The 13,315-nt window shown below is 47.6% G+C and overlaps 1 protein-coding gene across 2 annotated transcripts in view; it reads right to left on the bottom strand.

Moving 5' to 3' along the window:
- Window positions 1-13,315, bottom strand: part of FBXW8 (F-box and WD repeat domain containing 8) — a 68,586-nt gene that overhangs the window by 26,407 nt on the left and 28,864 nt on the right. For both annotated transcript variants that reach the window (XM_060683768.2, XM_060683769.2), the window contains 2 exons: window positions 8,746-8,903; window positions 1,605-1,801 (listed from right to left, as the gene is read on the bottom strand). In XM_060683768.2, the coding sequence (XP_060539751.2) occupies window positions 1,605-1,801; window positions 8,746-8,903 (355 nt within the window). The remainder of the gene's footprint in view (window positions 1-1,604; window positions 1,802-8,745; window positions 8,904-13,315) is intronic.

The raw sequence follows: 13,315 nt of genomic DNA, 5'->3' as shown, positions 1-13,315 counted from the left end.
GAATGTTGAGCCTCAAATAACCTTCCCCATTAACATTTTTCTTTCCGCTTCTCCCCCAAACATTGAAGTAGAGACCTTCAAATTTCTAGGGTAGTATTTTTTAATTTTTAAAATACTTTTTTTGATTTTTTATGTATATTTGTTGGTTTTAACAGTCGCTTGGTCGCTTGTCGTTGTGAGCCGCCCTGAGTCCTCGGAGACAGGGCGGCATACAAATTTTATAAAATAATAAATAAAATAAATATCTCAAGACCTAAAATGGACACCTAATATCAAAAAGTTCATCAAAAAAGCACAACAAAGAATGTTCTTTCTGCGCCAACTCAGGAAGCTCAAACTGCCCCAGGAGCTGCTGATCCATTTCTACCGAGGAATTATTGAGTCTGTCATCTGCACCTCCATAACTGTCTGGTTTGGTTCTGCAACCCAACAAGACAGACACCGACTTCAGAGGATCATTAGAACGGCAGAAAACACAATGGCTACCAACCTGCCTTCCACTGAGGACCTGTATACTGCACGAGTCAAAAAGAGGGCTGTGAAAATATCTACAGACCCCTCGCATCCTGGACATAAACTGTTTCAACTCCTACCCTCAGAACGATGCTATAGAGCACTGCACACCAGAACAACTAGACACAAAGACAGTTTTTTCTCGAACGCCATCACAAATAACACTGTCAAATAACAATGTCAAACTATTCACTAAGTCTGCATTACTATTACTATTAATCTTTTCACCGTTCCTATCACCCACCTCCTCCCACTTATGCCTGTTTTTTGGCCATTTTTCAGGCTGTTTTCAGGTCGTTTTTTGGGCCTTTTTTGGCCCCAAAACAATCTGACAACCGGCTTTAAAATGGCCTGAAAAATGGCCTGAAAACGGCCTGAAAAATGGCCCGAAAATGGCCTGAAAAATGGCCTTAAAACAGCCTGAAAAATGGCCTGAAAACGGCCCAAAAATGGCCTTGAAACAGCCTGAAAAATGGCCTTAAAACAGCCTGAAAAATGGCCTGAAAACGGCCCAAAAATGGCCTTGAAACAGCCTGAAAAATGGCCTTAAAACAGCCTGAAAAATGGCCTGAAAAACAGCCTGAAAAACAGCACAAAAAACAGCCCTGTTTTTGGCCATTTTCAGGCGCTCCGGCGGAAACCAGAAAAGCAGCTGGCGACAGCACGCGTGCCCACAGAGAGGGCTCTGCGTGCCACCTCTGGCACGCGTGCCACACGTTCGCCATCACGGCACTAGACCAACAACCAAGCCGTAAACAATACCCCAACACTATCAAATCATACAAAAAGCTAACTCGAAACCACAACCTAATCAAGGACGCTCCCACCGAGACTGACAGGGCAAGCCACTAATACATCAACAGAGGGCACAATACCACTCCTTTCCGGCACTGATGACGTTACCTAGTTGGGTGGGGAAATGTCTGCAAGAAAAATGAGTTGCAAATATTCTCTTCTATCGACCCTTTCTTTCTTTTTTCACTTTGAGCCGCGTCCCTGCTCCGTTGTCCAATGCACAGCGCATTGATCTTCACTAATTGGTCAACGGTGATGTCATCCAACACGTTTAAAGGGCTAACAAAGAGACTCACCCATTTCTGAACCTCAAACTCAGCCAGGGTTCCCCAGTATCCTTTGTCGTTGGCGCTTTCCACTTTGACCTGAAACCCGGCTGCAGTCGCTACGGTGGCCCCCTCAGTCGAAAGGGCCATGGCTTGAATCTTCTGGTTGTGTTGGTACCGGTGGATTGGCTCCGAACCGACCAGCAGGCTCCACACTTTAACTGACCCTGCATGCCAAAAGGAGAAAATCGGTGAAAATAGAATACGGGATATAAACCTCTCTCTCACTATACGATGTAAGGTAAAAGGTAAAAGGTTCCCCTCGCACATCTGTGCTAGTCGTTCCCAACTCTAGGGGGCGGTGCTCATCTCCGTTTCAAAGCCAAAGAGCCAGCGCTGTCCGAAGACGTCTCCGTGGTCACGTGGCCGGCATGACTCAACGCCAAAGGCGCACGGAACGCTGTTCCCTTCCCACCAAAGGTGGTCCCTATTTTTTCTACTTGCATTTTTTTTACAGGCTTTCGAACTGCTAGGTTGGCAGAAGCTGGGACAAGTCATGGGAGCTCACCCCATTATGCGGCACTAGGGATTTGAACCGCCGAAGTGCCGACCTTTCGATCGACAAACTCAGCGTCTTAGCCATGAGCCACCGCATCCCCTCTATATGATATAATGCTGGTTATTATTTCCCAATGTTAGCTTATTCATTTGCTAATATTTTCAAATGGAATGGAACGTGTGGAATGGAAGACAGAAGCACATTCCAGACATCTCTCTCTCAAGGCTGTCTCCCAGGGTTACCCACAGCAGCCGGAGGGGAGTGATCTCTACAACTCGTGAAACTGCTCCATTGGCAAATGTGATTGATGACACACCCTGGGGGAAGGGTGGGAACAGGGTCATGATTGGGTCATAAATTACGTGGGGTCGAAGTTTGCTGTTCTTGGGAAAGTGCCGACATGAAGCTCCTAATAAATAACTGGATTTCTTTTGAAACTTGGCTCGAGGCTCATGATTTAATTAGGTCATCCATCGGAACCCTGACAAGTTACTTAACAAGTGTCTCACTTAACAACAGAAGCTTTGGACTCAATGGTGGTTGTACGTTGAGGTCTACCCGTACCAAGCCAGGGCTTTTAAATCCATGGTTTACTGAATAAACTAACTCAAAACTACATGACTCAGGTTGACAGAACCCAGTGCCTGGGTTCATACATGAAACTCAGGATGGGTTAACCAGTCGGGCCGTAGAGTCTCTGCCTGGCTGAATACAGAGAGGTCAAGAGTTCCTTGTAAGTTAGATTAAAGCCACATCAGGGAGTGTTGAATTGGCACCCCTGCCGGGTTACAAATGCTTCTTCCCTCCATTGAAAGACAGCAAAGCCAAGAAAAAGGATAATGAGATGGCATCCCAGCAAATTTAGAGGATTATTTATGTGCACTTTGGTAAAGATTATTTCCCTGCCCGTGAAGCACTTCCGCGTGGCAAAATAGCGCCAGCAATCTCAGGAGCTATTTAATGGCGCTGCCTCTAAATATTTATGCGCCTCGTCAGGGGAGCGAGCACAATCGTAGAAGCCATTTTTGGGGGGGGGGGTTGCGTGTGTTTTATTAGGGAATGCATATTTAAATTAATCTATTTGCCTAAACAATTAGCCGGCTCGTTTTGTGCGCGCGCTGCCAAAATTGCAATTAGACTTCCATCAACATGCAAAAAGGCCCGAATAAAACTGCCCCAAAGGAGTCGTAAGGCCGCTTGGAGTTGGGTTTTTCCAATTTTACTTCGAGACCTAATGGCAATTGTCTTGATTGTTTGAAAGGTAAATAACAACTAAGCTGGTTTTAAAAAAATAAGAATGCCTATGAAACAGCAGCCACCCGACATGGGAGCAAATTAAGTCCTCTTTTTTTTTAATAAAAAAGAAAAGAGCATCATGAGCCACTAAACCAACTTTTGAAGCCCAAAGCGGTTTGGAAAAAAAAAAAGCTGCATGTTAAACTTATTTCCACGGCCTCAGATTCGACTTTGAATTTTACTTAGTGTTGTGGCCCGCCAGCGGCCAGCAGAACCAGCAGCAGATTCGGATAGCGAGGAGGTTGGGGAGGAACGTGGGCCAGTCCTGGAGTCTGGGGAAGGCTCGGACGAGGGCTCTGAGTGGGAGGCAGAGAGGGGGCCAAGGCCATTTGGTACTTCTTTGCTGCCTCTGGAGTCTCCGGAGTCTGATATCAGCGAGGCAGAAGAACAGCGGGAGCCTGTTCCCAGTGTGTGCACGCGCAGAGCTGCCAGAAGGCAGGAACAATTAAGAAAACAGGGTCAACTTGGGAGTAAAGCTTGGCGATGATTGGCCCCTCCCATAAAAGAGAAGGGAACGGGACGTGAGCAAAAAAAAGAAAAAGACCAAGCTCAGAGAGCACCAAAGACCCCACCTTCGTCCCCCTTCCTCCTCTCCGCAAATCCCACTCCCTTCTAGCACTGATGGTATACCTAGTTGGGTAATGAAACGTCCGCAAAAAAACCCACCAAGCTCAGAGAGACCCGAAGACCCCGTGCCTCTACTCCACTTCTCGCCGATATCTAGAATCCTGCCTTTGTTCACCCAAATGCAGTAATGAGGGGGAAGGCTTATTTTGTCCAGCCCTTCTCTCCCGTGGCACAAAACTTTCCGCGGTGCAAAGCAGAATGGGTGAGGGTGGGAGGGCTGTAAAGCAAACAGTCTCCCCCCCCCCCACATACACACACATCACCAAGGCCGTGGCTGCGTGCCAGAGCCAGGCAAGCACGGAGCAGATGGAGCCCTGGCACGCCCCCCCCCCAACCCGACGGCTCCTGCATTAGCAGCATCTGCTCATTAACCAGAAACTCTTCCCTGGCTTTCTCTAATGCTCCAGGAAAAGCATTTTTGATTTGATTCATTTCGGGTAAAGGCGAAACGTGGAAGGCAATTAGTGGTAGGGGAAAAAAAAAAAAAGAATGAAAAGAAGAAGAAGAATCAAACTGGATGCCTGCCAGTGCTGACAATGGGAAACAAGGCGGAAGACGCAAAAAGCTGGTCAGTTGGAATTCAAAACATCACAACTGTGGATTCGGCGGCCAAGGCTCCCCAGGTGTGTTAAGGTAGACGGGCAGGACGGAGAGGAAGAGGCCTTGCTGGCCGCAAGAATTTTGCAGCCACCATCCTTTGATTTCTTTGCGGCTGATCCTGTGTGAGTTGAGGCCGTGAAGATATGAAGGGGATGTCCGTTCAAACAGCCCAGGTTCCTTTTCCAAGAAAAAGGGAATTTGGGTAACGTAAAAGTGGGTGACTCCGGGCCACATACCTGATGTTTCAGGGGTGAAATTCAACCGGTTCAGGCGAACCGGTAGGGATGATTTTTACCGAACCGGTAAAAACCGCCCCTGGTTGGCCTCGCCCACGCCCACCCGCCACTTACCCCTTCTGGCTGCTTGTTGGCCCCTTCCGGCCGCTCGACCCGCCCACCCAGCCCCGCCCTATAGGGTGAGACTTTTGTCCCTCCATTCACAGCGGAGCTGCTGCTCCCTTTATGGCCCGTCCCCCCAGCCCCCTCCCTCCCGGGGACTACCTTAAAGGGACAGGCTGCAGCAGCTCCGCTGTGACTGGAGGGAGAGAAGTTTGGCTTCTCTCTCCCGCAGCATTCACAATGAGCCCTTTCTCGGGCTCATACGCACAATTTTTTCCTACCGGGTTCTGTGGACGTGGTTTGGTGGGGGGGGGGTGTCATGTGACTGAGTGGGCGTGGGTGTGACATTGAGTTGGCCACACCCACTCAGTCACAGAACCCCCATCCTTACCAAGCCACGCCCACAGAACCCGGTAGGGGAAAAAATTTGAATGTCACCACTGCCATGTTTCTCCGAAAATAAGACCCCGTCTTATTATTATTATTATTATTATTATTTGGCCAGGTCTTATTTTCGGGTTTGGGGAGTATTTCAGGTTCTTTTTCATTATCAGAGGCCTTCAGGAGCTTCTTCATCCGGCAAGGCCAGTGAGGCTTTCCAGAAGGCCGATAAGAGAGGTCCGGGTCGATCTGGAGCTCTGTTATCGGCTACAGAGGCTTTCAGGAAAGTCTTACCGGCTGCAGAAGAAACGCACCGAGGTGGGCAAGGCCCGGCTGCAACTGTCCGAAGGTAAGGAGGAGGGCAGCTCCACCACCACCACTACCCCCACCCTAGCTTAATTTTTACCCGTGCACCCTGGAGTGGGTGGGGACTTAATTAGGGCTTATTTTTTGGAGGGGTAGGGCTTCTCTTGGGCGCATGTGTAAAAATCAAGCTAGGGCTTACTTTCTGAGTAGGTCGTATTTTCGGAGAAAAATGGTATAACTCTCCGACTCAAACATCGGCAGGACCCGAAGCTCAATTTCAGACGACGTTGTGGAAATTGAGCAGAGAGTTGCTCGATTTGCAGTGGGGGATTTTTTTTTTAAAAAAAAAATCAAATTAGGCATGAAAGTAGGTGTGTGAAACTCCTCCTGCAGACTCCTCCTTTATCTCCTCCTCCTCGTCATTATCATCTGCAAAAAGATAATCTCCTGTGGAATTTTTTTTAAAAAAAATTCCCAAAGATGCCTTTTGATCCACTTAAGACAATTGGCGCGTTCCGAACAGACTGGGCTTCAAAACTTCCATCTACGTGCCGTAGATGTTCAGTTTTGTCATTTTGTCCTCAGGAAAATGACTTTTTCACCAATCTGGGGTGATGGGGCAGGAGGGGCGTGTTTGGTTCTGAGAATATTACCAGATTGAGATTGCTAATGGGAGGGATGGAAATAAAGATTGATTTGCTGAATGGGTAGCTACTGTGTTTTTCAGACTATAAGACGCACCTAAATTTAAAAGAGGAAAACAACAACAACAACAAGAGTTTTTGGACTCCCCACGCCCCATTTTTGGCCCTTTTCCGGCTCTTTTCCAGACTTTTTTCTGCCCGTTTTCTGAGGCTTTTTTCAGGCCATTTTCGAGGCTTTTTCCAGCCCTTTTTAAAGGGTTTTTTTTTGGGCCTCTTTTTTGGAAAAAAATGGGCCGAAAAAAAGGTTCGAAAATAAGCTGAAAAAAGCCTCAAAAATGGGCTGAAAAAAGCCTCAAAAACAGGCCGAAAAAAAGCCCAAAAACAGGCTGAAAAAGGGCCCGAAAACGGAGTGTGCAGAGCCCAAAAAATAGCCAGTGGGTGGTACAGAATGTGGGGCTTCAGCCACATTCTGTATATAAGAAGCACAAATATTTTCACTCCCTTTTAGGAGACAAAAAAGTGCGTCTGAAAAATAGTCCGAAAAATACGGCAGTTAGAAAAGCCAGGACATTACCCTGTGAGATGAGGGTTTTTCTTTCTGTTTGTTTTGTCCGCTTTTATTTGCTTTTATTGGTTTTTAATTGCATGCTGATAAGAGTCGGTTTCGAGTCGAAGCGGCCATATAAATTGAAGTCATAAATAAATAAAATGACTTAATTTAATGACTTTATTGGTCTGGGACTGCAAATCAAGAAGGAAATTACATTGCGTTAAATTAAATAAATGAGACCCGATGCGTCCCAGTGATGAGATGTGCCCCGTCCACTTATCTGCTAGAGGTGTCGCATTACAACATCTGGAACACCTGTCTTCCGTTCAATGGAAGCAGAAGAGGCCAAGCAGAGGCATTGAATAAAACCAGTAAGGTTCTTATTGACATTTTCTTTCCTTGCTGCAAGCATTCGGATCCTTAACAGATCTGTTTCGAAGTCCGATCAGCTGACAGTAGATTCAGGGTAGCCCATTTAAGACTTTGAATGGGGTATTTGGGGATTAGAATAGCCCACTTAGAAAACTGTGCCTATCGCATCAGATACGTATTCTTCTAGATCAATGTTTCTCAACCTTGACAACTTTAAGATGTGTGGACTTCAACTCCCAGAATTCCCCAGGCATGGAAGGGGAAGAGGAAGAGGAGGGAAGGGAAGGAGGAGGGAAGAGGGAAGGGAAGGGAAGGAAATAGAGGAAGGGAAGGGAAAGGAAAAAGGAAAAAGGAAAAAGGGAAAAGGGAAGGAAAGGAAAGGAAAGGAAAGGAAAGGAAAGGAAAGGAAAGGAAAGGAAAGGAAAGGAAAGGAAAGAAGGGAAGGGAAAGAAATAAAGAAAGAAAGGAAAGGAAAGGAAAGGAAAGGAAAGGAAAGGAAAGGAAAGGAAAGGAAAAGGAATAAAAGGGAAGGGAAGGGAAGGGAAGGGAAGGGAAGGGAAGGGAAGGGAAGGGAAGGACAGGACAGGACAGGACAGGACAGGACAGGACAGGACAGGACAGGAAAGGAAAGGAAAGGAAAGGAAAGGAAAGGAAAGGAAAGGAAAGGAAAGGAAAGGAAAGGAAAGGAAATAAGGGAAGGGAAGGGAAGGGAAGGGAAGGAAAGGAAGAGAGAAATTTGGTTTTACTATGCAAGCATTGGTATTTGGGGGCAGTATTTTATTGAATGTTCTCTGTTTAATAAACTGAGAATCAGCATCACCTGGGGTCTTCTTTTAGCTATCGTATTTTTTATATTTTTGTAGCACTGATATATGGCAGTTTTATCTTTTTAATGTTGGAAGCTGCCCAGTTATCCTGCAATAAGATGGGCGCCCCACAAATTTAGTAGTAGTAATAATAATAATAATAATAATAATAAAAACTAAGAAGTAAACGGGCTAAATTTTCTAGGGCAGTATTTTTATTGTTATTTTTCTAGTGCAGTATCTGCTTTGCTCTTTGTCTTAACCGGCCCTCCTTCCCTACATCTCGAGGAAAATAAAGAGAGAGGGGGGAAAAAAAAAACAGGCAGGCCAAAACAAGCTGTTTGCTCATGACAAGCTTGGCCAGGCTGCAGCCTGGCACCCGTGCCTCCAAAGCTGCAGCTCCGGGAGGAATTAAAGCCATAGTTTTAATGGGCACTGCGATCCAAGGCCTCCTAATGCAATGAAGGTTATCGGCCAACTTTCCCACATAAAGGCAAGGGTGAGGGCACACGTGTGTGTATGTGTGTATGGAGAGGATTAGAACTGCTCTCAGAAAGAAAGAGAGAGAGAGAGAGAGAAAGAAAGAAAAGAAAGAAGAGGGGGTGAGGGAAATAAAAAGAGCTGGGCACAGCTGCTTCATTTCCAGAAAGCTTTTAAAAGACAATATTAGGACAGGCTCGCTGTTAACTTACCATCCTCGTACGCCGACGCAGCCAGGGAGCTGTTTATTCTCACAAAGGAGGCATGTGGCCGGGGGCCAGGCTCCAGCGAGCCGTGCTCCGGTTCCAGGACGGGGGCCGAATAGTCCCAGGTGCGCGTGTCCCACAGCTTCACATCGCCTGACGTGTATCTGGAACGGAAAGCCGAGCATGGGGTCCAAAAATCTGCGGGAGTCACAAAGGGCCTCTTGGGGGGCAAGTGGGGAGTTTGGTTCGGGTCCAAGGTTCCTTCCTAGGGGGACGGAGGCAGGGGTGGGCTGATGCGGGGGTTCGCAGGCGTTCGGGAGAACCTCTAGCTAAGATTCTGGGCAGTTCGGACAAACCCTCAAATCCCACTCCAGGCTGGCCCCGCCCACCCGTGCTCACCCGTCCCCACCCCTCACAGGAGTCCCCATGCGGCCCGTTTTGTATGCAGGTAAGTGCAGGGCGTGCGCGGAGGCTTGGGGAGGGCAAAAAACGGGCCTACTGGAAGTTCGGGAAGGCCAGAAACGGGCCCGTTTCCAGCCTCCAGAGGGCCTCCGGAGCCTGGGGAGGCCATTTTCACCTTCCCGGAGGCTCTAAGAAAACCTCCGGAGCCTGGGGAGGGCAAACCCCTTCCATCATGGTGCAGGAAACCAACTAGGCCACTCCCACCATGGCCATGCCTCCATGGTAGGAGAAGCATCAGGAAGCAATGGTTCTATAGTAGAAAGCTTGTATTACGGTACTTTTCCCCCACAACGTTTAAAATGCGCGGACATCACTTCTCAGAACCCTGCAACCCATAAATCACTCAGTCCGTTTAAAGAACAATCTGAGACGAAACCAGCCAAGCTTCTTTGAAGGCTACAAGAAGAGACGAGGAGATGCTACGAATGGTGCTTGGGATGAGCCTGGATCTTTGTGAAAAGTTGATCTGGGCCTCACACCTAATTTATGGAAGAACTGGGCCAAAACGGATGTTGAACAGAGTTTTTGTGTGTGGGGAAAATAGAAGGAAGGAAGGTGTGTTGGATATGTTTGCTGCCTCAAGTTGTTTGTAAAAATAATAAAAGCTAGGGATAGAGATAGAGATAGAGATAGAGAGAAAGAGAGAGAGAGAGAGAGAGAGAGAGATGAGACAGGCAGGCAGGAGAGAGAATAGATAAGAGAGATAGAGAAATGATTGATAGATAATAGAGATACAGAATAGATAATAGAAAGATAGAGATTATTGATTGATTGATTGATTGATTGATTGACTGATTGATTGATTTTATCATATTTGTATACCGCCCTACTCCCGGAGGACTCAGGGCGGTGAACAGCCAAGATAAAAATACAAAAAACATACAAAAGTTAAAAGCTATTAAAAATAAATTAAATAATTTGGGCTCAAAAAACAAATTTAAAAACATCCAATTTATGTAAAACATTTAAAACCCAATTTAAAAGGTTATTGATAGATAATAGGTAAGTGATATAGATGATAGAGAGATGAGATAGAGAGATGAGAGAGAGAGAGAGAGAGAGGGAGGGAGACAAAAGACAGATTTATCTGTCTTTTATTTTCCAAAGCAGTGGAGGGCAAGACAAGAAACAATGGAAGGAAACTAACCAAGGAGAGAAGCAACCTGGAATTAAGGAGAAACTTCCTAACAGTGAGGACAATTAACCAGGGGAACAGCTCGCCACCAGAAATCATGCAGGGCTTCATCACTGGAGGTTTTTAAGAAGAGACTGGACAGTCCACTTGTCTGAAATGGTATAGGGGGCTGGACTAGAAGACCTCCAAGGTCCTTTCCAGCTATGTTCTGATTGAATGAAATGGTCTCCCAGTTTGGTCGAGCGTGGGAAACTAAATCCCAGCCCTTAACAACAGGGCTTCTTTTTAAAAAAAAAAAACTATGCAAACTTTAGTTCAACTTAACTAAAAGAAGAAAAGTTGGGATAGACCTAACTTTAAAGGTAAAGGTTCCCCTGGCATATGTGTGCTGGTCGTTCCCGACTCTAGGGGGCGGTGCTCATCTCCGTTTCAAAGCTGAAGAGCCAGCGCTCTTCATGTGGCTGGCAGGACTCAACGCCAAAGGCGCACGGAACGCTGTTCCCTTCCCACCAAAGATGGTCCCTATTTTTCTACTTGCATTTCTTTTACGTGCTTTCGAACTGCTAGGTTGGCAGAAGCTGAGACAAGTCACGGGAGCTCACCCCGTTACGTGGCACCAGGGATTCGAACCGCTGAACTGCCAACCTTCCGACCGACAAGCTCAGTGTCTTAGCCACTGAGCCACCACGACCTAATTTTAAGATACGGTAAAATAAGCCGACTTCCTGATAACATCCACCTTGGTTTCTCCTTTTGATAGAAAGAGGAGAAACAGCGAAAAAAAAACAGCGGAAAGGCGCTGAAGAGGCTGGCAACTTCCTGGATACTACCCCCTTCATCCCCCCCCCCAAAAAAAGCAAAAGCAACAACAACAAAAGGACAAAGCTGCAAAAAAGCTCGAGTGGCCACGCCAAAACCCATCTCTCCAGGGCCTCAAATGTCCTTATCACTGCCTAATGACACTCCTACTCTGCCAATTAAAAGACTCGGCGATCGCCATGGCGTTGTCAGCACGCTTTTTGCCCCCCCCCCCCGACGTGGATGGCTGCCTCATTAGCATTTGGTGCAAAAGCACAACTTTTAAATGACGCAGGCGAGCTTGAAAAATGCCTGGAAAAAGAAAAAAAAAAAAATTAAGGGATCGATCAAGAGCCGGTCAACCCGGCGCACCTGCGCTGGGGTGTGATGCTCGCTCACAAACCCTGCTTCCTGTTGGAAAGGGGAGAGGGAGAGGGAGGGGGAGAGAGGGAGAGAGAGGGAGGGAGGGAGAGAGAGAGAAAGAGAGAGAGGGAGGGAGAGAGAAGAGAGGGAGGGAGGGGGAGAGAGAGAAAGAGAGAGAGGGAGGGAGAGAGGGAGAGAGAGAGGGAGGGAGAGAAAGAGAGAGAGGGAAAGGGAGGGAGAGAAAGTGAGAGAGGGGGAGAGAGAAAGAGAGAGGGGGAGGGAGAGAGAGGGAGGGAGGGAGAGAAAGAGAGAGGGGGAGGGAGAGAGAGAGGGAGGGAGAGGGAGGGGGAGAGAGAAAGAGAAAGAGGGGGAGAGAGGGGGAGGGAGAGAGAGGGAGGGAAAGAGAGAGAGAGAGGGAAAGGGAGGGAGAGAAAGAGAGAGAGGGAGAGAGAGAGAGAAAGAGAGGGGGAGGGAGAGGGGGAGGGAGAGAGAGAAAGAGAGAGGGGGAGGGAGAGAGAGAGGGAGGGAGAAGGAGGGGGAGAAAGAGAGAGGGGGGAGAGGGAGGGAGAGAGAGAGGGAGGTAGAGAAAGAGAGAGAGAGGGAAAGGGAAAGGGAGGGAGAGAAAGAGAGAGAGGGGGAGAGAGAGGGTGAGAGAGAGGGAGGGAGGGAGAGAAAGAGAGAGAGAGAGGCAAAGGGAGGGAGAGAAAGAGAGGGGGAGAGAGAGAGAAAGAGAGAGGGGGAGGGAGAGAGAGAAAGAGAGAGAGGGAGGGGGAGAGAGAGGGAAAGAGAGGGAGGGGGCTAGCTGTGTGGAGTGAGGTGTTATAACAGGTCAATGAAACAACCACGGCTAGAAATTTTCTGGTAAAAGTGTAGAGATAACAAGTGTCTCTGTGCCTCTCTGACCCCAAACTCCCTGCCTCTTTTGATGTGGCTTCCATATATATATATATATGGAAGATATATATTCCATGCAGCGTGAAGCCTAAGGTGGAACACCTCTGAATCCAGAATTAACGCCGTACGGCCTTACGAGCGCAGGAAACGGCCCTTAGGCGCAACTTTCTCTAACTGAGAGCTAACCGCTCTGTCCCGGGTTTCAAAACTGACAGGCAAAACTGAAAAGAAAAAGGAAAAAAAAATCAAATCAAAATATAAAAAAAATTGGCAGCCGAATCCCGGGATTTTTTTTTTATTTTTTTTTTAAAGCTGAAACTCCTGCAGATGGTGCCCCCCCCACGATGCTCATTTCTCTTCCGCGGTCCTGTAAAAGACACAAAGCGATGCCGTTTCTTGGGAAACCGGAGGCGACCTCTTAAAACGATGGGCTCGGAAGGTGGGTCGCTAAAAGCCGCCCACTCCCCCCTTTTGACCAAATCCATTTGATCAACCAACCCGTCACTCAAGGACGGGGGCCCCACCTCCACCCTAGCACTATCCTGGCTCACCTGTGAGATTCCTTTGGCGGAGGAGCGTTTGACAAGGCCGCCAATTTCAATCTGGTCCCCCCCCCCAACTACCACACCCCACTTTGAAACCTGACCTGCCCCCCCCCTTAATGGTGATGATGTCATCTATGTTTGCTGCTAATGAAGAGGGGTCTGTAAATGAGAAGGGGCAAGGAGGGAGGGGGATAAATGGGAGAAGCCCCCTGAAAATAATACATTTTTCTTTTCTTCTCCCTCTCTCTCTCTCTCTCTCTCTCTCTCTCTCTCTCTCTCTCTCTCTCTCTCTCTCTCTCTCTCTCTCCCATTCCAGGAAAAAAAAAAAAGGCATGAAGAGCAACGATGAGGAACAAAGACAAGAGAAAAGGAAACGATG

Source organism: Pantherophis guttatus, chromosome 17 (genome assembly GCF_059756535.1).
Source record: "Pantherophis guttatus breed Tessera chromosome 17, ASM5975653v1, whole genome shotgun sequence".
NCBI lineage: Eukaryota > Metazoa > Chordata > Lepidosauria > Squamata > Colubridae > Pantherophis > Pantherophis guttatus.
The sequence above is the reverse complement of the archived record's forward strand: the minus strand, read 5'-3'. Positions and strand labels throughout refer to the sequence as shown.